Below are 26,979 nucleotides of genomic sequence, written 5' to 3'. Positions count from 1 at the left end.
CGCCGGTCAACTGCTGTTTGTGTACGAGAAATCGGTTGGAAACTTTCCTCATGTAAGCACTTTGTAGGTGTCGCCACCGGCGCCAACCTTGTGGGAGTGCTCTGAAAAGCTAATAATTTGCATATCACAGCATCGTCTTCCTGTCGGCTAAATTTCGCGTCTTTAGCACGTCATCTTCGTGGTGTAGCAATCATAATGGGCGGTAGCGTAGTTCATGGACCATTTTTAGGCTTATAGCGCTTACTCTGTAACCTCCCCACTACGTATTGTTTCAGTACAGAATTTAGCCCACCTGTAGCTCCTACACTATAAAACCTACCTTTATCAAATGCTATGTCCCCAGAAACTGTTATCCAACTTAAAGTCGTATGCTAAATTCGACCAAATAGAACCTAATATGAATTGAACTGTAACTGGCCTGAATGCAACTTATGTTTATGTGAAATACGCAGCTGAAGTAAAACGATTATCTGGCGCTACTCAAAATTTCCTCCTACCTTGCGGCTTGACAGCACTGTTCCACATTTCTTGAAAGCAGAACAGCAAACAACAAGCAGGCAGCGGTTAGGCTAGGTTTCTGTTTCCAAATACATACTCGAAATGTTGCATGTGTTAATGCGTAATGATAACTAGTGGGGTGGGGAATTTAACTATTCCTATGAAATGATATTCCAAGAATACTATTTTAAAATAAAGTATGTATACAAAAAAGACAGAGTAAAGCTTCGAGTGACCTTCACACATAACATTGGTCTGAACAGTACTATGCTTAGCAAGATGGAAAATGTTTTAAAGATGGTACAATGTTAACAGAGAATTTATATAAAAATCAAACAGCTTAATCATTTAATAGGTCAATGCATGACTAAGGGAAATAGGGTGGTCTTTCTCTCAGCTCTCAGCAAGTTAACTATCTGACAACAATCATTCCTAGCTGCGCAGTTCTGCAGTAACACTCCAAACTTCTGCTCTTCAGAAATAATAACATTATTCAAAACTTACCTTGTCTTCGCTTTCTAATGTATTCGTCTTACCTTGCTGTCCTTTACAATCAACCCTTCTTCATCAAACATAAACCATCAGAAGTGAACACAGTACTACTGAATACGTGCATCACGTACCACACTTCCGCTAAGAATGTATCAGATTGTGCAGCGGCAAAGACGGTGCCTCGGCAAGACCAAAGATTGTTTAATAGTAACGTAACTTGGCCTCTCTCTCGCTTTCTGATCTGTACATCGATGCTATACAAAAATCAAAATGACGTGACCAACCTATAACCATAGTGACTGTTATACTTTTCTCAGCATTGAAATTATTTTAAGAGTCATTAAACTTGTGGTGAATTCAACTAGTTCTCAAATCGAAAATGTATTTCGACTTTGGATTTTCATTACTTAGACACAAAGTTTAAGCGAAAAACTAATGCTAAATAGCTTGACGTACTTGAGCCATTTGCCTGGATGAGAATACCAAAATATGTCAATAAGGATCTGCGAAACGTTGGTATTTTCCGACGTCGCAGAAACTCAGCATCGCAGCTTAGCAGAAAAAGCGGCCGTCCCCCAGTGGACTCACAATAATTTCATCTCCACTTACAGTTTAAACTTTATTTCGAATCAGAATGTAACACTACAGTTGACTATCTTGTGATTTCTTATTGAGCATTAATATTACTGGTCCGATATGTGGGAAAGTATCTCCTATCACTGTATCGAACGAATTGCTATCATTCTCTGAAGTGAATTAGTGTAACGTCTTCCTAAAACATCGGATTTGGAGGTTCTCTATATATAACTTATTCAAGTGATATTTGTTTTGCTTGGATATGCATACATCCCATAACGTGAGTTTTAGTAGTAGAATCTTTCAATGTTCTACATTTCGTGGCTAAAAGCTCAAGAGAGTCAATTTTTAGTTACTTGCGTTTTTCACGTCGAGAGAAGAAATAACTCTTTCCGGAATGCGCCTTTCGATAGGCATTGCATAGTTAGAACTGCTTCTGTAATCGAACTCTGATTGTGGTTTCCCAGAGCCTATTATACTCGATGCCTTGCAGACACAAGAAGAACTTCTTTCGTTGATGTGGTGTCACCGCCAGACACCACACTTGCTAGGTGGTAGCCTTTAAATCGGCCGCGGTCCATTAGTATACATCGGACCCGCGTGTCGCCACTGTCAGCGATTGCAGACCGAGCGCCGCCACACGGTAGGTCTAGAGAGACTTACTGGCACTCGCCCCAGTTGTACAGCCGACGTTCATAGCAATGGTTCACTGAAAAATTACGCTCTCATTTGCCGAGACGATAGTTAGCATAGCCTTCAGGTACGTCATTTGCTACGACCTAGCAAGGCGCCATAGCATTTGATATTGAGATTATAAAACATATATAAACAAGAGCGATGTACACCAATTATGGATTAAAGTTAAGTATTACATCAACTACGTACTTTATTTGCTACTATTAATTCCCTTAACTGTTCCAGACCTCACACCAGTCTGCGTGTAAATAAACGCGTGCATTTCGGCCTCCTCTAGCAACACGGTGTTGGCACTTCCGCCAACACATCAGTTGACACCACCAGAACTTCTTAGTAGCGTGAAACACGATGTGTCACCGTTACGAGAGTGACGAGTCATCATGTCATGGATGCAAAGTGACGATCAGAAAATGAAAAGATAAGAGTATATGAGGGACACTGACGGTCAGTGTGTAAAGGGAGATGATAATAATCATGTTGGATTGAAGCACAGTGGTAGGGGAAGGAAATGAGGATGCTGTTACAGGAGAATATGGGCTTGGAATGATTGGGGAAAGACTACTAAACTACAGTAAATTTCAGCTGATTATAATAAATACACCAATAATCGTACTAGGGAAAAACATATTTGGAAAATGCCTACAGACACGAGAAAATCGTAGCTGGATTACATCATGGTCAGATGTGTGTAGTTGGGATCGGATCTGGCGAGTTGGGGGGGTCAGCACATCAACTGTAACTCTGCACAGTTTTCCTCGAACCACTGCATCACACTAAATGGCCTTATGACATGGTGCATTATCTTGATCAAAAATACCACTGATGTCGGTAAACGTGATGGTCATGAAGGTGTGTACGTGGCCTGGAACCAGCGTACTCCTTGGCCGTCATGGTGCCTTGAAAGAGCTCCACCTGACCTATGGATGCCCACGTGAATGTTCCTCACATCATAATGGAGCCGGCAATAGCTGGTCACTGTCCTGCAGTAGAGATGTCAAGGAGCTGATCCCCTGGAAGACGATGGATTCGAGCCCACTCATTGGAATGATGAAGAAGGTATCGGGTTTCACCAGTCCATGGAACGCTCGGCATCTGCGTAAACGCCAAGTGCCCATGGTCAAGTGCCAGTTCCAGTCATAGTCGCCCACATGCGTGGGTCGTCGGCTGCAGAGGCCTATCGTTAGGAGTGTTCGGTACACTATGTGCTCAGACACGCTTGTTCTCTGCGCAGTTAGTTCTGCCACACTTCGCCACTTGTCCTGTTTTATCAGTTTGCCCAGCCTACGAGACCGACATCTGAGACGAGGGCTGGTCGCCCAAGCCCACGACATCTGGACATGATTTCACCACGGTTTAGTCACATGCTCAGGACACTCACAAACGCTCCTTGAACACCAGGCAATTCTTGCAATGCTCGTGCTGAGCCTCCGGGCTATCACGATCTGCCCACCGTCAAACTCAGATAATTCGCGTGCCTTCTCTTTTTTACATGAAACAGCTCGCTCACACGTTACATGCACTGTGTGTGTCTCATTGGCAGTCATTCCTCTACTGGACGGGTTTCTGTTGATAACGAGTTGGTAGAGATACGCCTGTGGTCTAGTAGTAGCGTCTTTCCTTAGTAATCGAACCGTTCTCGGTCCCGGGTTCGAAACTCTCAAGCGCCTAAATTTTGATTAATCAGCAGCATTGGCGGCAGAAGACATCCGGCAAAAGAAGTCACCCTCATTCTGCCATAGAGGATTGAGGAGCGGACAGAGGCTCAGGACACTCCCATTGGGATGGTAAACTGCACCTATTGGCGGGAAAATCAGAAATGATCAACGGCATGAGGATGAAGGAGGCAATGGAAACCACTGCATTACAGACACATAATATGTACCCACAGGACATTTGGCCTGTAAATAAAAAGTGTCATAATGACCTATCCATTGGCAAAAGGTTCCGTAATAGTCCTTAATTAAGACCTCCGGGAGTGGACTGAGAAAGGGGAGGTGATCACGAGAAAAAGAATAAATAACCAACGAAAGGACAATGTTGGAAGAGACAAGACGTGTAATGTCATAAGCATGAACGTGATATGGAACCTAGATATCCTGAAAAGGGAAACGCAAAGGCTCAACCTACATATAGTATGGGTCAGTGAAATGAAATGGAAAGAAGACAAACACTAAACGGGTTCAGCAATTCAGATAGTAACAGCAAATAGTCTGTACAAGAATGACAAGTGCAGGAGGTATACTAGGAAAATGCCGGGTGATACGGGAAGGTTTCATTTGGATTAGCCCCTGGTGAGACAGATATTCAGAAATAAGATACCGGATAGCAAGATGTACCCAGGAGCAGATATAGACTCAGATTACAAATCAGTAGTGGTGAAGAATAGCCTGAAGTTCAAGAGACTAGTCAGGAGGAATAAATGTTCAATGAAGTGTTATACGAAAGTACTAAGGAACGAAAAGATGCGCTTGAATTCCTCTCAGGCTATACATACTGCGACAAGGAATAGCTCAGTAGGCAGTTCAGTTGATGAGGTATGGACATCTCTAAAAATGACAATCGCAGAAACTGGCAGGAAAACATAGGTACAAAGAAGGTGACTGCAAAGAAGTCATTTAAGAATTCAATGAACAAGAAGAGATGGGAAACCAAGGCGTAATGGCTGCCTCAAAAATGTGAAATAGGTCGGAAGAACTCACTCAACATACAGAAAATTCAAACCCAAGTACGGTGAAATTAAAAGGAAGGGCGTTAACATTAAGAGTGCATGGGAATTCCACTGTTAAATGCAGAGGAGAAAGCGGGTAGGTAGAAAGAGTACGATAAAGACCGCTATGAAAGGGAGAATACTTTACTGATGAAGTGATAGAAGAAGGAACAGGAGTCTATAGCGAAGAGATAGGGGATCCAGTACTAGAACCAGAATTTAAAAGAGCTTTGGAAGGCTGAAGATCGAATCAAACAGAAGGAGTAGATAAAATTCCAACAGACTAACTAAAATCATTGCGGAAACTGGCAACAAAACTATTCACGTTGGTATGTAGAATGTATGAGTCAGGCGATATACCATCTGACTTTCGGAAAATCATCATCCACACAATTCCGAAGACTGCAAGAGCTAACAAGAGCGAGAATTATTGCACCATCAGCTTAACAGCTCAAGTGTCCAAGTTGCAAGCAAGAATAAGATACAGAAGAATGGAAAAGAAAACTCAGGATTTCTTAGGAGACGATCATTTCGGGTTTAGGAAAGGTAAAGGTAAGTGAGAGACATTTCTGACGTTGTGGATAATAAGGAAGGCGAGACTAAAGAAAAATCAAGACATGTTCATAGGATTTGTAGGCCAGGAAAAATTCAACAATGTAAAATGGAGCAAGATGTTCGAAATTCTGAGAAAAACTGGGGAAACTTATAGGGAAGGACGAGTGATATACATAATGTACAAGATCCAAGATGGACCAATAAGAGTGGAAGACAAAAGAACGAAGTGGTTGAATTAAAAAGGGTATAAGACAGGGATGTACTCTACCGCCCTACTGTTCAACCTATACGTCGAAGATTCAATGACGGAAGAAAAGAAATGTTCAAGAGTGGAATTACTATTCAAGGTGAAAGGGTATCAATGATAAGATTCGCTGATCACATTACTATCACAGTAAAAGCGAAGAAGAACTCTAGGTTCTGCTGAACGGAATGAGGTGTCTAAAGAGTACAGAAAATGGACTGTGAGCAGATCTAAGAAAGACTATAGCAATGACAAGTAGCAGGAATGAAAACGTAACATCAGAAATAGTGATCACAAAAGTAGGCAGAAAAAGATCTCGTGACCACCGGAGGACTAAAACTCAGACTAACAGTTGCAAAAACGGCATTACTGCCCAAGAGAAGTCTGCTAGTAGCAAACGTAGGCTTTCATTTGTGGACAAAATTTCTGAAAATATATATTTCGAGAGTAGCACTAAGTGGTAGTGAAACGTGATCTGTGGTAAAACCGAAAAAGAAGAGACTCGAGGCATTTGAGATGTGGTGCCACAGGAGAATGTTCAGAATTAGGTTTAGAGATAAGAAAAGTAATGAGCCTCTCAGTAGTATTTGGCAAGGAAAGAAATATACGGAAAACACTGACAAGAAGAGTGGACGGTATGGTAGAACGTATGTTAAGACATCACAGAACAACTTCCATGGTACTGGAAGAGCTATAGATGACAAAAAGTGTAGAGGAAGACAGAAATTGGAATCCCTCCAACAAATAGTTGAGGACGTAGATTGCAAGTGCCACTCTGATAGTCTGAGACGAAGCGGTCTGCACAAGAGAGAAAGATTTATGACGGAAAAAGAAAGAAACAAAATCTCTAACCATGATTAGCTAAATACTGATGATGCGGAATCTGCAGTTTCTTATTGTTGCAGTTTTGTTGTATACGTCCAAAAGACAAAGATATGATCACCTGATCACCTTTCTCAGCCTGACGCGCCCATAGTCTGAGAAGTCTATCGCAATCCTGCACCTAAGTGAGGCCGCAGCACCATTTGAAGAGCAGCCTCTCCTAGGTGCCTTCTCTCAACTATACAGTTCTTAACTGCCACCCTACTATTGCACATGCAACTCTGCGCAATCTGTAAATGACATACAGAGCCGCGCGGAGTGGCCGTGTGGTTTGAGGCGCCATGAACCGGATTGCGCGGCCTCTCCCGCCGGAGGTTCGAGTCCTCCTTCGGGTGTGAGTATATGTGTTGTTCTTAGCATAAGTTAGTTTAAATAGTGTGTAAGTCTAAGGACCAATGATGTAAGCAGTTTGGTCCCTAAGGAATTCACACACGTTTGAACACTTTTTGACCCACTGATTGTCAAGTGGTAATTATTCGCAACATCTCACTGGTAAGACCCGGAAATATCTGATAGATTGTTCGTATTTGTTTTCCTGGTTTTTGGTCATCAGCAGCGTCTTCAATGCTAAGCCATGTTGGACGTTGCAGTTAAACACCTTTTTGGAGGACATTTCGAAGTTTTTCCCTCGGTAGTGATGCGAATGTAGAGATATCCGTCTCCAGAGTCGAGTTTGCTGGTGCACGACTGTGCGGAACTGGTTGACTCGCAGGTAAGGCAGTGGATGAAATTTCCACCGATAGCATTTGGCCGGTAACCAGAGGAGAAAAAACATGTTCAAATGTGTTTGAAATCTTATGGGACTTAACTGCTAAGGTCATCAGCCCCTAAGCTTACACACCACTTAGCCTGAATTATCCTAAGGACAAACACACACACCAATGCCCGAGGGAGGACTCGAACCTCCGCCGGGACCAGCCGCACAGTCCATGACTGCAGCGCCTGAGACCGCTCGGCTAATCCCGCGCGGCTAACCAGAGGAGAGGTGGTAGTGTAAAGTTCCCCATCACCAGTCTCTGCGCTAATGTTATGGATTATATTCCAAATGTAAGCAGTGTCTCATGTATTTCACTGTTGACAATGATCTGTCCGTCGTATGAGACATTAACCTTAGTAGTCCGCTCTGTGCTGTTCGACCGTAGTATGTTCTGTCGTGGCGCCGGGTTTTACTCTCTCCGTTGCTTCATCATCATCATGTAACACAAACATAAAACTAGATTATACAGGCATACAGGCGTCCAGCGCAATCAACTACACCCCACAAATGCACATACAACACAACTCTCACATATAAGCAAGAAAGGGGCCAGTGTGTGTGGCATAAGAAATTCTTTCCCCTGAGTATCTGAAGCCACCCCATGGAATATCTCAATCACCAATTCCAGTTTAAATGCACATAACCAGCTTCGGTATGCGATTTTCATCATTGCCGGAACCTTTCTGAAATCTTTATGTATCTATTCATTAATTTTGTATTCCGTATGTGAGCTACGCAAGCATGAGTCACATTATCATTCTATCACTAACTGTCTTATTCACTCAGTAGCCACTTACTGCTGATTAGCACCAAGTTTGAAAGGGGCCACACACTCTAAGGCACAGTGAAAGACTTATTTTGGAAATAACCCTTAAGATGTATCACACTACCTGACAGTTGCTTCGTCGAACAGTTGCGTACTGCTGTTTCGTGTGATAGCGGTTTCACCTCATATTGCGCGAAACAGCCACAAACTAAGATGTCGGTTTCTGCAGGCACCTTTGTGAATCGCTCTGTCGTGCCCCTGACATCAGCATGCGGTTTCGTGCTATAAAATAATAAACGAAACGAGATCTCTGCTGGTGACGCAGAAATTATTCTGTAGGCAGCGCCCGCTTGAGAAACAGTTTATGAAGGAAAAGCCAGTGGAGTCTATTGAAGAAACGATCACGAATTTCGGACCCATGGCTGCTTACTATTAATTCGTTTCTGCCATACATCATCCGTACATTACGTAAACAGCTGTTCCATAGATCATGAATACGACATTTAGTAACGATGTGGAACGCGTCAGTTTAACAGAAGTTTCCTTTACGTGATATAACCATTTCTTTCCAACAACTAATCCATATCTAAAAATTAATCTATTGCGAAGAAGGTGTTGTCAGTCAGAAATTCTTTTAATTAATTTTTTAACGCTGGTCGGCTATCTGTCAGACTTTTATTGCTATTCGGTAAATGACCAAAAATATTTGTGGCAACAAAATTAATCTTTTTCTGTGCCAGAGTCAGATATAACCCAGAATAGTGAAGATCGTCCTTTCTTCCAGTGTTGTATCTAAGCACTTTGCTATTATTTTTGAATTGAGGTGGGTCATTAAGAACAAAGGTACTGTAAACATCTCGAGTTTCTTAAATAAATGTCTTCAAGGTGATCTTGGTTGGGCTCCAGCTATTATTCTGATAAGACGCTTTTGTGCAGTAAATACTCTTTCTCCTAATAAAGAATTATCCCAAAGTATAATGCCATATGAATGCAGTGAATGAAAACAGGCACAGTAGGCTAATTTAGTAATACGTCTATTAGCAAAATTTGCAACAGCCCTAATAGAGTAAGTAGTTGAACTAAAACGTTCCAGCAGATCATAAAACAATTGAAGACGTTGAAATGACAACATCTGCTGCTGACAAGAAGAAGAATACTATAAAATCTGTCGCTGCACACGCACTACTAGATGGATCCGCTGTCTTCTGTGGATGTAGACTGAATTTTAGTATTGATCTGAATGATACATTGTCGCATGGTAATGGCTGGTTAACTGTCGCTGTTGTACGAGGTGGTACAGGTGTACCCAATGTATCATCAACTCACACACCCATAAATTGTGAATATTCTGCGTTGGCAACAGACTTCTGCACAAAGTCTGTATTTACCAGTTGCGTTATGCCATTTACTGTACACAACTGTGTACACTAAGGTTTCTCCAAAGTTAGCGAGAGTTCACTTGCAGAGAACCAATTGATAACTCTCAGAATAACATTATCTACAATTTCCTCAGCTACTTCTTGTTTGTTGGGTAGGTTGAATATCAATTTTATCAGATTTTATTGGTATTGCCTCTTCCATATACAGCCTTGCATCTTCTTAAGAACGGGTGTATCCTATTTTCTCTATAATACTGAAAATATTTTCTACTTCTGACTTTTTGTTAACCTTTTCGTAGAGTTTGATAGAGATACAGTCTTTCCGTGCTCTCGGTCGCCTGTATCCCTTTTAACAATATTCCAAATTGTTTTAATTTTATTATTAGAGGTGCTAATCATAGGCATAATGCACAGACTTCTGGACTTTTTAATAACATTTCTTAATACAGTGCAATAGTTCTTCTAATATTTGTTTCTGGGTCATTACTCTTTCTACCCATGGAACACATTTCCCTTTTCTGTTTACAAGGTATTTTTATCCCTTTAGTATACCACGACTTCTTCGATGGTTTCTTACAGTTATATTTCACTGTTTTGTAAGAGAAATTGTTTTCAATTATACTCACAAAGGTATCATAAAATAGATTAAAATTTAAATTAGCATCAGGTTCCCTGTACATCTCATCCCAGTCTAGCTGTCGCAAGCTTTCCCTAAAATTTGTAATTGTTAAATTGTTAATTGAATACCCTATTTTGGAGGACTCTTTCGCGTTACTGTATGAATCTATGTCATATACTGTAACTAGCTGTGCATTATCATCAGAAAGACCATTCTTAACAAGGAAAGTTTTTACTTGATTAAATTTATCTTGGTCTTTAAAAACGTTGTCTGTCAGTGTGCTCCTTTCCTGTACTTCCCGAGTAGGAATATCAGTAACTGACGTCAAATGTGAAAGAACCAAGGAATACTTCAAGGTCATGCTTTCTATCAGATTCTTTCAGAAAATCTACATGGAATCCCCAAAACAATAATTTGCCTTCCTCTGTCTGACGGATAACACAAAAAACAACCCACGTTTTTCACAAATAGCTGAAAAGTTTCCAATTAGGACCTATACGCAGCTGTAATCATAAAACTGCCATTATTTAAAGCTCACAGGCACATGCTTCTATGTGTTGTTCCACACAATATTTTTAGTACCAAAATTTTTCATATTACAATTTAATGTTAACCCATGTGGCAACTCCTTCTCTCTCTATAGTGCCTCTAGGGCACAGTAATCTATTCCACTCCCACTTTCCAAATGTTCTAAACAATAAAGAAGTTCAGCTACTTTTTTAATCCCTAGTTATCCTGATGCAATGTACTAACACTGTTTTCCACAGTACTTTGATGAGAATCTTCTTATACACTAACATTAGTTCTTACTGTACTTTTTTGACAATCTTTTGATATTTTAACGTCTCTGAATCATTGTCATTGGGCGCTGATCGTATCCTAAAAAAGAGGTACTCTCATGAGTTTCAGTGAAACCCCCCCCCCCCACCCCATAAAGATTTTGCTATCATCCCGGCCAATTTTCCCATTCCTTTGCTACTGAGATGCACGCCATGCCTTGTGAAATCACATCTACAAATAGCATCAACAGGAGTTAAACCTATGCCTGACAAAGCAGTCACCCAAAGCAGCTTACCTAACACCATATTGACCCTCTTGACAGAGCTCTTAAATTGAGGCTCATCTTACCACTTGAAAGTGGGAACCACGCCAACGTTTGAATGGTTCGTTGCAGATGGTATTTTTACTAGGTCATACTTAATATTCTTGCCCTAATCCCTGTCCATACTGCTTCCCGCTCCACCCACTATCACAACACTATGCTGCTTTGTAAAACCCTTGCAAAATGATCCTACATCTTCTGTCACTGCAGTGGGCCATTTCTTTGGGATACTTCAAAACCGAAGAGTTTTATTACACTTCATTGTGGCGGCTTCTTTTCTCCTGGGTCGCTCTCACACGACGCAGGTAACAATCTGTACTGTACATGGAACGAGAGAAGCAAAACTCTATGATGTGCTCCGAAATCCCTACTGGCGTCTGCAGCACAGTTCGCTGTGGGGACCACGTTTGTACTACATGAGACGTGGTTCTATCGCATTACTACATGAAACGTGGAACTATCGCGCGATTCTGTTCCGCGCAAAGTTAAAATTTCATTAAGGCTGTCGTTAACACCACTCAGCTCCATATTTGTTCTCCATGGCATGCTAGGTCCAGCGAAACATGTAAGAGGGTGTTAGTGGAATCTGGAATGCTGCAGAAATATATCGGTTGTGCGAGGCGACCTACGTTTTCCGCTGATGTATCATTTGCGAAGAGCACCTTCTGTGAAAATGAAATGGTATGAATGAATGAAATTCCCTGAACTTGTAATTCCTTTATAAACTCCCGTTAGCCCTTTAACAACATAGGTAAAATGAACTGTTTAATTTTCCATTTTAACTTGTCACTTTATTGGTAATATGATATTAATTTGAATCACATATATCAGGTAGAGAACAACAGCTCGGTCTTAGGCAACATTCATTTGCAAAATATTCATTTATTCTTATCTGCGTGATAAATACCAATATTAATGACTGTTTACAGTATATATTTAGTTAAATTAAAATTTATGTTAATAAATCAGTTTCTTTTCACAATCCCCTGCCACTTCCTACTGCAGAATGTCAGCCATTTGTTCCATTCTCACAATTTGCAAATGACCTCAGTTGCAGTTTTTTTCCACAATTTCCTTTTGCTATCTACCTTTACTGCAGTTACCGTTACATTTTTGTATAGAAAGTACTTGATAAGATTACCATTAAAATTTGTTAGATTGGAGTTACATTAAAAAACGGTACCATACTTCGTAGGAATTTGTTTACAGCTTTATTTCACGAAATTCTATGTACTTTAAATTCACAGAGACTCATTTTGTTGTTCGAGATCATAATTAGGTTGTCAATAATTCCAACACAACATCGTCACCCATACCGTTTCCTTCGTCATTAGTACAAAGACTGGCAGCTGATCCTCAAAGTTAAGTGATGCATTATCCCTAAGCAAACGGAAGAATCCCACAATAATAAGCTTAACTGTCAGTTAAACCAATCACATTTCTGAATTATTTTGAGGCATTCACGCTTAATGAATCAAAGATAACAATCATACAATAGAAAGAGTTTCACCTCTACTAGAGAGATCTATCCCAACTTATTCGAAAGACCACTTTTCGAGTACAGAACCGTCTCAGATTATATAACAATTGGGCTAATGAAAGAGACAGAGATGATACTTCCTCTACTGGAGGTTTCCCTAAGAGTTAGTTCGAATACGTCGAAGAAACGCTCAACCAGTATCAGTGGGTAGATGCTCCAATAGTAACCCCTGCATTCCGAGAGTGTCCTTGAATTTATAAGTAAGGTAACATAGAGTCTCCAATACACTGAGATTTATGACCATGACAACAAATTCAAGGACTGGTCTAAGGTGATCGAACAGTTGTTCTTCCCAAAGACTGTAAAAGCGGTATTGATATGAGTGTATTGCGGGTCCTCAGCCAAATGCCATGTAGACGTAGAACTTGTTGAATCATAAGTCTTTTTAGAATTATAAGACATGTAATTACCTTTGGTCATCAGTTGTGACCATAATAAATGTTTATTTGTTACAGCGAGACGGTATACGATATAAAATTGGAAGGACAGTGTGCCTACAGCTTCGGATATGTGACGAATATGGATCCATTCCTGGTTGCCAAAACTTCTTGGGGGGACACAGTCGCCTATTTTGACGGATACCTACGAGGTTACGTCGATCTGCCCAACATCGAGGTCATCTACGACTTCCAGGCGACGCTCACCGTCGGAGACGTCTCAGGCACCGCCACCCACGGTTACCCTAACAGCCGCATCGAAGTGACTGTACGTACTGAGCATGAGTTCTCCTCGCTTGCCTACGTCTTATTTCACTTGTCGAAGTGACTTCATTCGAACTTGAGGAACTTCTTTACAAACAGCAGCTGCTCTTCATTTGCTGGAAATATTAACAATGATGATCCTTCGTCTTGCGACCTGCGGTCAGGACTTTGTTCTAAAGAGCTAAGACTTTTCAAAACTGTCTCCTCCGGAGTCAGAAATCTTGCATATGTCGCGTCCTTTATGACCCACGATGGACACCTGTAAGTCAAGACACTGAATGACCGGACCCCCTGCAGCACCGATACATACACAGATGTGCACGTCTAAGCATATTGCGATACATCTGGTTGATGTCTTTAAGTTCCTGTGTTGTGTTTGGATTTATTTCATAGATCTTGCTCTTCAAGTGGTCCCATAGGAAACGGGAAAAAACCACATGTTGTTGGATCCGGCGGAAGTGGTGGTCACAAATATTTGCTGACATTCGCTCCTCAGTAAAGACATCATGGACTCGTTGCAGGGATACCTTAGAAGCGTCGCATGCCCCCCCCCCTCCTTGCTGTAAGAAACAGTACTGTCTTTCATACACAGTGAGTTGAGCAAAAACTGTATCAGCAACTTCCATATATGCAACTGTGTTGACGGTAGTGTCAAAAACTATCAGTCCAATAATGTACGTTGCTGTTACACCGCACCAAACGCCTACTTTTTTTTCTTTTTTACCATGCAGTAATCGCTGACACAAAATGTTAGGGTTCGTTAATGTTCTCCGTTCTGTAAATTCACATTACAGGAAAGATGAAACCATGCTTCATCACTCACAATGTATCTGAAAGGCTGTAACAAACCATCGCTGACGTTTTTCGAAAGCCACGTGCAGTAATCTGCACGTTTATGCGTGCCATTCTCCCGTAATTGCCGCACAAGTATCACACGATAAGGTTTCGGATTAGACCCTTCAATATGCAGTGGCAACTCCTATTTACATGGACCAGTTTATGTATATACTTCTTTGGCCTCTGAATATCTATTCGGCGAATGCGTGCAGTGATGTGTCGTGTGGGAACCGAAGGAATTGTTTGTCGTTTTACAGTTTGTTCAGATCCGTAGTTATTTCTATCTTTCCTCGTACTGCTTGACATTGACATATAGAAGAACGTGTGAACAAATACTTCGTTCCAACGTTATGAAATACCCTGAAGTACATTACCTATTGACACCAATCCATCATGCATTTGGAAAACAGCACTCTTGTGAAGCACAGCTGACACTTATTCGCACGATGTGCTCCGTACAGGGGCTCCCAAATCGATTCCGTATTTATAGAGTTCCAAAAAGGCTTTGATATCATTCCTCAAAAACGGCTTCCAGCCACATTGCTTTCCTATGGATTGTCTCAGTTGTGACACTGGATTGGTGATTTCCTGTCTGAAAGATCACAGTTTGCAGAAACTGACGAGGCGTTGAAACATCCCTTAGCAAAATTAATTAATTACTGTGCTGATAAACCTCTTACATTATTTGATTTTCAAACAGCTGAGCAGAACTGAGCGTACTCAGACATTTCTCTCTTTACTTATTCTGATCAACACTAAACTGCCACACAATATTTTTAGCGCTACGCAGTCCGGCTTTCAATAATCCCTACAAAAGAATGCCCCTGACTAACAATAACTTATACCTTTCATGAATTACTTACCTCAATAAAATCTTCGTTACTCGGACTACTGCAATGCAGCGAGCGCCAGTACTGCCAGCTAAATAAAATATTCTAGCTACTGAAGGCCCTAACTACTGATAGGCATAGTTAGCAAATGAAAGATTTTGATAGAGAAACAATTACCTTAGTAATATTCAAATATCTCAGTTCATGATATACAGTATTACAAATTTACTCTTTCTGATGGACACACGTCCAGATCGTCCGCTCTCAAAATTCTGCCATCTCTCTCCCCACATCCACCACTGCTGGCAGCTCACCTCCAACTACGCAACGCTACGCGCTGTTCACTTTCAACTGCCCAACACTACAATAGCAAATATTCCAACAAAGCAAATCAGCCACAGACTGCGCACAGCACAGTCAGTGATTTTCATACAGAGCGCTACGTGGCGTTACCAACATAAAAACCTAAACAGCCTACATACATAGCCCCCATGCTCCCCACAAAAATTTTTACAAATTGTTTTGGGCATTGGCCAATAATGATTTGATAAAATTTTTCATAATTACAGTAACAAAGATATGAAATGCATACACATATTGATACACTGTTGGTCAAAAGCAAAAATTGTTCTCATAAAGAGAGTCCTGATCATTCATCACAGTAGTAATTGCATTGCACAAAGTCTGATCAGTAAAAGAAAATGAACACGGAAGTAGTGGATTTCGATGCAGTCTTGAAGAAGTAGTGTTGTCCTTCCAAAGGAAAGACAGTGCAGACTCTTGACATGCGGGCAGGTAATGGGCCACAACAGAGCAAACCCACAGCAGAGTCAGTCGATGTTTTGAAGAATATTGATAGGTAGGTCACCACAGATCAGATCCATTGTAGTCCTGGTAGAGATTATGGTATTGGTGGGCCACCAGAGGTGCAGACCCACTGCAGTCCTTGTAGAAATAGTGGTATTGGTGGGCCATTAAAGGTGTAGACCCACTGTAGTCCTTACAGAGATGGCCATCAGCCATCTGTTGCGACTGTGTGGGTGTACAATCACCATTAAAGAGTCATGCGGACAATATAGCAAGTCCATGAACCACCACTTGTGCAATCACAAATACAAATTTTGAAATGTCCTTAAAACCAGCAATGTTGTTAACCAGTCCCTTGCTGAGTAATCAACACACGTGCAAACACTAACAGTCCTTTTTTTTTTCTCACATATTGTGCATACAATATGACCAACAGAAATGTGTGCAGTGAAATGAAACTTAATTTGAGGAACTGGTGTCTATACAATTACAAATTTATGGCATAAGAATACAATTATAAAGATACAGAATACGTCATTAAAGAACATAATAGTACAGATAACATTTGTAGAAATAAGGGCTTTACAAAAGAATCGAAATAACATATAAATCAGTGTTACAGGAATTATAACATAAGTAAATACATAAAAGATCAGAACAACTTTCGAAACATCAAATTCACATAAGAGGATTAAAACAAAACAGAATAAATAATGTCTAAACATCTTTACAAGGTGAATAACATATTATTAGAAAAACTCTACAACGTAACACTTATCAGATAAACACATACAGACAGGAAGAACACAAATACAGAAGGGTAGACAGACACATAGCGGAACAACACAAAAGGAAAGGAAAGGGTTTGTTTTACTGCAGTTTTTGCAGACAAAACTTTCTTTACTTTTTGGAGATCTCCCTTCGTTCATCAATATTCCCAAAAAGTCCTATCCATACCTGCTTTCTGTATCCTATTCATATCCTCTTTCAAAATAATTATTCTTCATTGTACAGTACCTTCTTTTTTTACAAACTTTTTCGTATAAATTCTCAATGCATTTCTTCCAATTCATCGCAACTCATCCTCTTATATAGCCTACCCCCTCTCAAGCTAAATTAAATCTACTGAGTTCAGGTGCATAAGCTAAGGGACTAGGCAATGTAGCGGTACAAAACAATTAACACAAACAGCAATGGCAAAAAAATGCACATTGGCAAAGCTAGCAGCAATAAATATAAATTAGCAAAGCAAATGCAACATTACAACTAATATGAGCCAATGTGCAGAACAAGATAAATAAATCAGTAGTAAAACTGGCTTAACACAAGGTAAAATTCAGTAGCACAATACCTGTCAAACAGCAGCAGCAAATGCAGTAATTTTTACCTAAACATGACAAAGCTCAAGCAGAAAAAATATTACAGTAATGATAGGAAATGTCTAATACCTATGTCAGATCTTAACACTATAGTGATGCATCACAAAAACTTACTCTGACAAAAATGTTACCAAATCGTTGAAAAATTATGTACACAATTCCTGTGAAGGGAAATGTCTATTTGTGCTCCTCCCATTTTTTTAGAAAGTAGATCATATAATTATTATTTAATGGATCTGTAGGCATAAAATAACGATATTAGTACATCTATTAAATTTTATTTTAACCAATGCTGCAGTGGAACTAGAAACTAGATATTAAACAAAAGAGACAAGAAACGTCATTCATTAGCCACATGGCATCTCCTAAGGCAGTAAAAAAATCTCTCAACTAGCAAGACAATAGACGTAAATTGTTTCTCATCATTTCATTAGGCATTTCAGTAAATATCAGACAAAATAGGCCTGTACCCCCTGAAGATTAATGTAATTATACCCCCAGGTGTTACAGATTTCATCAATCGAATGAAATGTATCACCGAAAACTTTCTTTGTATCTTTGTGATTCAAAAATCTTTAAAAATAAATGTTATGACTACAAAAATCAATCACTCAAATGCGTGTCCTGTAGCGCTAAATGTGCGTCTTGCTGTAAGATAATTATGTAGAAGTGTCGTAGTTATCGTTCTCCGTAAACAAAGTTCCGCAGAAGTCAATGTACTTACCTCATCATAAACAAAAATGAAGTGCTTTGCGTATAGATATCGTAGTTATTATGCTTATTGCCGTGATGAAGAAAGTACTGTACTGTAATGTATTGTTGTGCTACGGAAAAGGCTGCCTCATTGTAGTTATACCACAAAAGGTACTACTAAAACATGTTTTACTTTCCAGAATAATACAGAAAAACTGTGCAGATATAAAACAGATACACCGCAAAAGCAACAATGTAAATATGATCACACATTAGTAGCGTCGTGGTATAATCGTGTAGCTGTCAAATAAACCAAATTCTAAGTCATCTTTAATGTCACAGAAAGTACTTCAAATAAAGAATGTCTTTTCAAGTAAACCAAAATGTTGCATTAAAATCTCAATAGCAGAATATGTTCTAAGTATGTAAGCCATACATTCGTTATGTAATCTTGCAACTAACAAGCAAGAATGTAAAAATAACAACACTGTGTCGTCTGTTCACTGTGACAATGCATTCGTAATTATTGTTTAAATAAGTTCTCTTGGTTCTTGACTGGATAGTTAAGTTCAAACATTGTTGCATGTTAACAGTTTCTAAGTCTGACAAAGCGTACTAGTGACGTGAAGTGAAAAACTTTATGGCAAAGACTAAGTTAAAAAGCAGATTATCTTTCAATAAACGGTTTTACTTGTGAAATGTGGTGTAAACCTTTAGTCTTCTTAGTACGCAGAGTTTCAACTTCAACGCAATTATCATGTGGTATACGTCGGATTCTGTAAGGTCCATTGTAAACCAGAAAGAATTTGTGACTCAAGTGTTTCTTCTTATGTGACAATGAATGAGCTTTAATGACAACTTTCTGACCAATATATAGTTTCTTTGCATTTGATTTACCGTGTAGTTTCCGCTTTTTGTCTGCAGCAGAATTTATATTTTTAATAGCCAAATTATGTCTTTGTGTCGAAGTTTACGTGTATTCAGAAAAGGTACAAGCTCTCTGATTCTGTTTGGTGGTTCTTCAATGTTCAGTACAAGAACAAGTGGTAAAGCAGTGGAGTCATGAGGCATTTCATTCAGCACGTTTTGAAATACGTGTAAATATCTGTCCCAATACTAATGCTTTCTGTGACAATAAAGTCTACAAAGCTTATTGATTTCTTTCATAATCCGTTCAGACGGGTTACAATGCGGTGAGTACAATGAAATAAAAACAGGTTTGATTTTATGATTCTGAAGCATGCGTGACCAAACAGCAGATCTCAATTGTGATCCGTTTTCTGAAATGACTTTACTAACGTGTCCAACATCACGTAAGAAATTTTTAACAAAGGCGTTGGATACAGACCGTCCAGTGGCTTTACGTAACTGAGTGAAAGAAACAAATTTTGAAGTAAGTTCAACAGCGACTAAAACGTATGCAAATCCATTCGATGTTCTGACAACGGGTCCGAAGAGATCAACAGCAGCAAATTCTTTTAAATTCGAAGGAGTGATACGAAACAACGGAGCACGCTGTGACGTAGTAGATGGTTTAGCCTTTTGATAAAGTTTACAAATAGACAAGACTCTTCGAATTCTCTTTTCCATATTGTTAAAATAACAAGTCGTCCGAAGAATATGATAATATTTTCGTGGACCAAAATGTTCGCAGCTGAAATGAATGTACCAAATGGGCTTATTAACAAAATCGTCAGGAACGCAAAGTACCCATAGCTTGTCATCAACAGTGCAGCGTTTGAAAAGTATGTTGTTTCTAACCAAATAATAATGCCGAGTCTGTGTGTGACTTTTCATGCCTTTTACCTTTGATGTCTTTCCAAATCGGATCTTTATCTTGTTCATGAGCAATATCCTTTAAAGATGTGATGATGAAGGTTTCAAAGGCGACTTTCTGAACGTAAAGAAGATTGAAATTTTTTTCGAGGTTGCCGCCTTCTGTATTACTTTTCTTACGCCCAGCCGGTGCGCGTGACAGTGCGTCCGCAACAATGTTCTCCTTGCCGGGAATGTAGACTATTGTGAAGTGGAATTCTTGCAGAACGTTTTAACCTGTCATGATTTAATTTTGAAGACATAAGAAATTTTAATGCACGATGATCACGTGCTTACCAGAAAGAAAGAAACGGAATTTGTTTACTGCCCAAACGATAGCTAAAGCTTCTAATTCAGTACGGAATAATTTTTTTTAGATTTTGTTAGCACTCGGCTAGCAAAAGCAATGGTTTTCTGAACAGTAATGTCAGTTTCTATAGCTTCTTGAAATAAATGGGCACCAAGACCGACTTCAGAAAAATCCGTGCTAAGTCAGAAATCTTGTGACAGATCTGGATGAGCTAGTATTGGCGCGTTAAGTAGCCCTTCTGTCAAAGAATTGAATTCCATCTGTGCCTGTTCATCCCAGTTCCAAATAGTATTTTTTCCAGTGAGAGAACAAAGTTGTGGTGTAACGATGGTAAAAATTTACGAGACCTAGAAAACTGCAGACTTTTTTTTTTTTTTTTTTGTAGGTGGCACTGGAATGGCTCTGATTGCTTCTAACTTTTCAGGATCCGGCTGAATGCCTTGAGAAGAAACAATATGTCCCAAAAACTTCACCTTTGACCGACCGAATTCAGACTTTTCCAAGTTAACTGTAATTCCGGATTCTGCAAAAATACGTAACAAACTGTTGAGGATGCGATTATGTTGTTCCCATGAGGCCTATGCTATTAGAATATCGTCCACATATAAGGTGATGTGACGTTTTAAGAACTCAGGTAATATGGAATTTAGCCAGCGAATGAATGCTGCCGAAGAAATGTTCAAACCAAAAGGAAGCTTCCGAAATTGATAACAAACGCCGAAACAAAGGAAAGCTGTGTATTTTCTGCATTCTGGATGAAGTTCGATCTGTTAAAACCTGGATCTGAGATGAATGGAAGGCAACACTTTTACACCATTCAAATTTTGAAGAAGTTCTTCCAATGTTTGCGGCCTCTCTTTCAGGAATGATGATAGTATTCATTTGTCTCGAATCTAAGACAAGCCTGATCGATCCATTTTTCTTCTCAACAACATGTAATGGATTGTTGTATGAGCTTACTGCAGGCTCAATAATACCCTCGTCAAGCATAGATCGTATTTCTGTTCTAACACGATTCCTATAATGTGCCGGAATGACGTATGGTCTACCAAAAAATTTATTATGCTCACGAACACGAAATTGGTATTGAAATCCTTTGATTGTTCCTGTTTTGTGAGTAAAAACTGTGGAATGAGCTTGTAATATCTCAGTAAGGTCCTGCCTATCAGTGTCATTACAAATCTCAACTGTTTGAATTTTATTCTCAATTAACTCATTTGTATCAAATACGCCGTCGGTATTATCCCTGTCAATACTTGCAGAGTGATTGTTAGTGTCAAGTTCCGTCGCAAGTTACGAACTTTTATCTAACAGTAGGTAGAACCGATTAATTTCCTCGTAATGGTTTGAGAGCCAATCTTCAAATTTCAGAGCTATTGACTTACCTTCTTTCAGCATCGTGAAAGTTTAAGATTGCTCTGTATTGATTCAAAAAGTCTACTCCAAATGTAATTGCTGTTGACAATAATGGAACGATAAGGAAGTTCATAGAGAAACTGTGGGTTTGACAAAGGAATTCTAAGTTGGTTTGTTGGCGTACATCTACAATTTTTCCTAAGATTGCACCTTGGGGCAATCGTTCGATTTGTTGCATTTGCTAAAGGCTGTTTCACTAATTACTGAAATGGGACTGCCAGAGTCAAGTACTGCCATAAATTTTACAACATTTAATGTAATGTGAATTGCTGGATATGCAATGTTGTTCTGTTTTACGTCGTGCTCCTGGAGTAAGATGTCCCTAATGTCTTCCATTTTTACGTAATTACTAGCCGCGGCAGCTACGTCGTCAGCTTCATAAGTACGTTTTGTGACTGCCAGTGGTGTGAGTTCTTGCCTACTGTTTCTTTGTTGGCATGCGTCTTTATTGGGATTTAGAGCCCTAACTTCAATAAATTCACCTTGCAGAGAGCGCCCTGTCCTGTTTGAATCCCGCCAGTTCTGATGAAATTCAGGTCTGTCATTATGTCGGTAGTTTCCATAGTTTCTTTTTTGTCGGTCATGTGGTGAAGAATTTCTCCCGGAATCGTAAGTGCGCGGTGGACCTTTGCGTCTGAAAGTGTTCTGTCTCCCTTGATAATAATTATTTTGGTTCCCATATTGTCTGTTTCTCTGATTGTCTCTCTCATAGTCATTACCACGGAGAGGTGATCTTTCCCTTTGATTATTATTATTCAGCCAGTGGTTGTCATATGGGTGGTGCCTGTTTTGGTCATGATTTGCGTTGTAAGAATAGCCTTGTCATGTCCAGTTATTGTTTCTGTCATCACGGAATTGTGACGGAAGTGACCTATAATGATTGTTTTCCTGTTTTCGCATCCCGCGACTGTCTGTGTCAATTTCTAATTCTTGTGAGAGTCCCTGAAAAGCTTCAATGTCGTCTTTGCAACGTCCTGCCAAAATAATATGTCTTAAATAATCAGGCTACTTGATTAAGCAAATGCGGATGCGTTCTGAAGGCTAAAAAATGGTTCAAATGGCTCTGAGCACTATCGGACTTAACATCTGAGGTCATCAGTCCCCTAGAACTTAGAACTACTTAAACCTAAATAACCTAAGGACATCACACACATCCATGCCCGAGGCAGGATTCGATCCTGCGACCGTAGCAGTCGCGCGGTTCCGCACCAAAGCGCCTAGATTCGCTCGGCCACCGCGGCCGGCCGTTCTGAGGGGCTGTATGGGTTTGACGGGTACTGATTGTTGTGCAACATGTCTTCAAAATATTTGACAAGACTGGAAAATTCAGATCGTACAAAGTGTTTCATCATGTTTTACGCGATCTTGAGTAGCTTGAGACCAATATGATGAGAGGAAGGCATGATAAAATTCTCCTTCACTGTGACAATCGTGAACGACCGATCGCACTCTTACAGCTGGTTCATTCTCTAAGTAGCCACACATAAATTCTAATCTGTGCTCCAATGAGCAGTTGGGAGGAAAACAATGAGAGAAATGATGACGCTACGCTTGTGGATGAATGTCGTTGCCAGAATTCTTAAATGTTTTGAATTTACGGGCAGTAATGAACAGCTTATAGTCAAAGTCATCGTGTCGGCGAGTCTCATATCGGTCATCAATCTATCTCAAGACGATCGTACAAGAGACGATACGACTTGAGATTCTAGATACCTTTCACTCCATATAGGGGACGGGTGTTTCGATTCGCCTCCTCTGCTTTCACCATTTGTTTAAACACAAACAGAACACGATGTCACAAATGTTAGACTTTATTCCGTTTTCTGACTAAAAAACAGAAATATTCTAGTTGTCATGGCACGAGCTATACTACAATCTTGACAAAATAAGACTATAGTTAAATACTCCTGTATCACCATGCCATAGAATATCGCCACGGAGCATGCTAAAACATAGTATAATGGTACACAATGCTATACTTGCTAATTCGAGCGCAGAAAAGTCCGGTTTAAGTCATACGCTCTATGCCCGTAGCGTCGCGATCGCTTGGGCGGACGCCTATCTGTGTCACGTGGCCGCTGTCTGACAGTGCTGAAATTGATCTTATCAATTGACGCCGTGAGCCCCTCGCAAATAAGTTTCGGCAAGATTTTTCTATAACTGACTATTTAGGAAATTAACGAAATTGTCCCTGACGTTCTGTCAGACACATGCTCTTAGCGAACAGACGGAAAAAGGATTAAAAACAAAGGAAAATGATGTATGTGATATCACGGCGTTGTGTTCGCACTGCATGACACTGACCACGAATAATTTATTCACAATCACAGCTCAAGCGGAAGTCAATACTTTTCGTACGGCGTGCAGCGTACCCCATACTGAGAAAAAACATGATGCTAACACTTGTGAATTCGGTCAGTGGTTGGACTTAGGCTAGCTTGTAATGACTAAGATGTGGGTTCGATTCCAACTAGGGATACCAGTTTTTAACGGCCACATACAGTAACACCAAGTAAAGAACGAAGCACTGTGCCGTGAACCAAAATCAACATTAGACACGTTCATTCGCTAATGATTTATGTACATCTACATCTACATTTATACTCCGCAAGCCACCCAACGGTGTGTGGCGGAGGGCACTTTACGTGCCACTGTCATTACCTCCCTTTCCTGTTCCAGTCGCATATGGTTCGCGGGAAGAACGACTGTCTGAAAGCCTCCGTGCGTGCTCTAATCTCTCTAATTTTACATTCGTGATCTCCTCGGGAGGTATAAGTAGGGGGAAGCAATATATTCGATACCTCATCCAGAAACGCACCCTCTCGAAACCTGGCGAGCAAGCTACACCGCGATGCAGAGCGCCTCTCTTGCAGAGTCTGCCACTTGAGTTTATTAAACATCTCCGTAACGCTATCACGGTTACCAAATAACCCTGTGACGAAACGCGCCGCTCTTCTTTGGATCTTCTCTATCTCCTCCGTCAGACCGATCTGGTACGGATCCCACACTGATGAGCAACACTCAAGTATAGGTCGAACGAGTGTTTTGTAAGCCACCTCCTTTGTTGATGGACTACATTTTCTAAGCACTCTCCCAATGAATCTCAACCTGGTACCCGCCTTACCAACAATTAATTTTATATGATCATTCCACTTCAGATCGTTCCGCACGCATACTCCCAGATATTTTACAGAAGTAACTGCTACCAGTGTTTGTTCCGCTATCATATAATCATACAATAAAGGATCCTTCTTTCTATGTATTCGCAATACATTACATTTGTCTATGTTAAGGGTCAGTTGCCACTCCCTGCACCAAGTGCCTATCCGCTGCAGATCTTCCTGCATTTCGCTACAATTTTCTAATGCTGCAACTTCTCTGTATACTGCAGCATCATCCGCGAAAAGCCGCATGGAACTTCCGACACTATCTACTAGGTCATTTATATATATTGTGAAAAGCAATGGTCCCATAACACTCCCCTGTGGCACACCAGAGGTTACTTTAACGTCTGTAGACGTCTCTCCATTGATAACAACATGCTGTGTTCTGTTTGCTAAAAACTCTTCAATCCAGCCACACAGCTGGTCTGATATTCCGTAGGCTTTTACTTTGTTTATCAGGCGACAGTGCGGAACTGTATCGAACGCCTTCCGGAAGTCAAAAAAAATAGCATCTACCTGGGAGCCTGTATCTAATATTTTCTGGGTCTCATGAACAAATAAAGCGAGTTGGGTCTCACACGATCGCTGTTTCCGGAATCCATGTTGATTCGTACAGAGTAGATTCTGGGTTTCCAAAAACGACATGATACTCGAGCAAAAAACATGTTCTAAAATTCTACAACAGATCGACGTCAGAGATATAGGTCTATAGTTTTGCGCATCTGCTCGACGACCCTTCTTGAAGACTGGGACTATCTGTGCTCTTTTCCAATCATTTGGAACCCTCCGTTCCTCTAGAGACTTGCGGTACACGGCTGTTAGAAGGGGGGCAAGTTCTTTCGCGTACTCTGTGTAGAATCGAATTGGTATCCCGTCAGGTCCAGTGGACTTTCCTCTATTGAGTGATTTGAGTTGCTTTTCTATTCCTTGGACACTTATTTCGATGTCAGCCATTTTTTCGTTTGTGCGAGGATTTAGAGAAGGAACTGCAGTGCGGTCTTCCTCTGTGAAACAGCTTTGGAAAAAGGTGTTTAGTATTTCAGCTTTACGCGTGTCATCCTCTGTTTCAATGCCATCATCATCCCGTAGTGTCTGGATATGCTGTTTCGAGCCACTTACTGATTTAACGTAAGACCAGAACTTCCTAGGATTTTCTATCAAGTCGGTACATAGAATTTTACTTTCTAATTCACTGAACGCTTCACGCATAGCCCTCCTTACGCTAACTTTGACATCGTTTAGCTTCTGTTTGTCTGAGAGGTTTTGGCTGCGTTTAAACTTGGAGTGGAGCTCTCTTTGCTTTCGCAGTAGTTTCCTAACTTTGTTGTTGTACCACGGTGGGTTTTTCCCGTCCCTCACAGTTTTACTCGGCACGTACCTGTCTAAAACGTATTTTACGATTGCCTTGAACTTTTTCGATAAACAGAAATTTTCGTTTTGATCTGTTAGGTAGTCTGAAATCTGCCTTCTATTACTCTTGCTAAACAGATAAACCTTCCTCCCTTTTTTTATATTCCTATTAACTTCCATATTCAGGGATGCTGCAACGGCCTTATGATCACTGATTCCCTGTTCTGTACATACAGAGTCGAAAAGTTCGGGTCTGTTTGTTATCAGTAGGTCCAAGATGTTATCTCCACGAGTCGGTTCTCTGTTTAATTGCTCGAGGTAATTTTCGGATAGTGCACTCAGTATAATGTCACTCGATGCTCTGTCCCTACCACCCGTCCTAAACATCTGAGGGTCCCAGTCTATATCTGGTAAATTGAAATCTCCACCTAAGACTATAACATGCTGAGAAAATTTATGTGAAATGTATTCCAAATTTTCTCTCAGTTGTTCTGCCACGAATGCTGCTGAGTCGGGAGGTTGGTAAAAGGAGCCAATTATTAACCTAGTTCGGTTGTTGAGTGTAACATCCACCCATAATAAGTCACAGGAACTATCCACTTCTACTTCACTACAGGATAAACTACTACTAACAGCGACGAACACTCCACCACCGGTTGCATGCAATCTATCCTTTCTAAACACCGTCTGTACCTTTGTAAAAATTTCGGCAGAATTTATCTCTGGCTTAAGCCAGCTTTCTGTACCTATAACGATTTCAGCTTCGGTGCTTTCTATCAGCGCTTGAAGTTCTGGTACTTTACCAACGCAGCTTCGACAGTTGACGATTACAATACCGATTGCTGCTTGGTCCCCGCATGTCCT

At 40.4% G+C, this 26,979-nt stretch overlaps 1 protein-coding gene across 1 annotated transcript in view; it reads left to right on the top strand.

Moving 5' to 3' along the window:
- LOC124613392 overlaps positions 1–26,979 on the top strand; it is a 74,779-nt gene that overhangs the window by 34,436 nt on the left and 13,364 nt on the right. The window contains exon 3 of the mRNA XM_047142094.1: positions 13,269–13,518. Coding sequence (XP_046998050.1) covers positions 13,269–13,518 — 250 coding nt within the window. The remainder of the gene's footprint in view (positions 1–13,268; positions 13,519–26,979) is intronic.

This window comes from Schistocerca americana, chromosome 4 (assembly GCF_021461395.2).
Source record: "Schistocerca americana isolate TAMUIC-IGC-003095 chromosome 4, iqSchAmer2.1, whole genome shotgun sequence".
NCBI lineage: Eukaryota > Metazoa > Arthropoda > Insecta > Orthoptera > Acrididae > Schistocerca > Schistocerca americana.
Note: the sequence above shows the minus strand (reverse complement) of the source record. Positions and strands in the feature narration are given on the sequence as shown.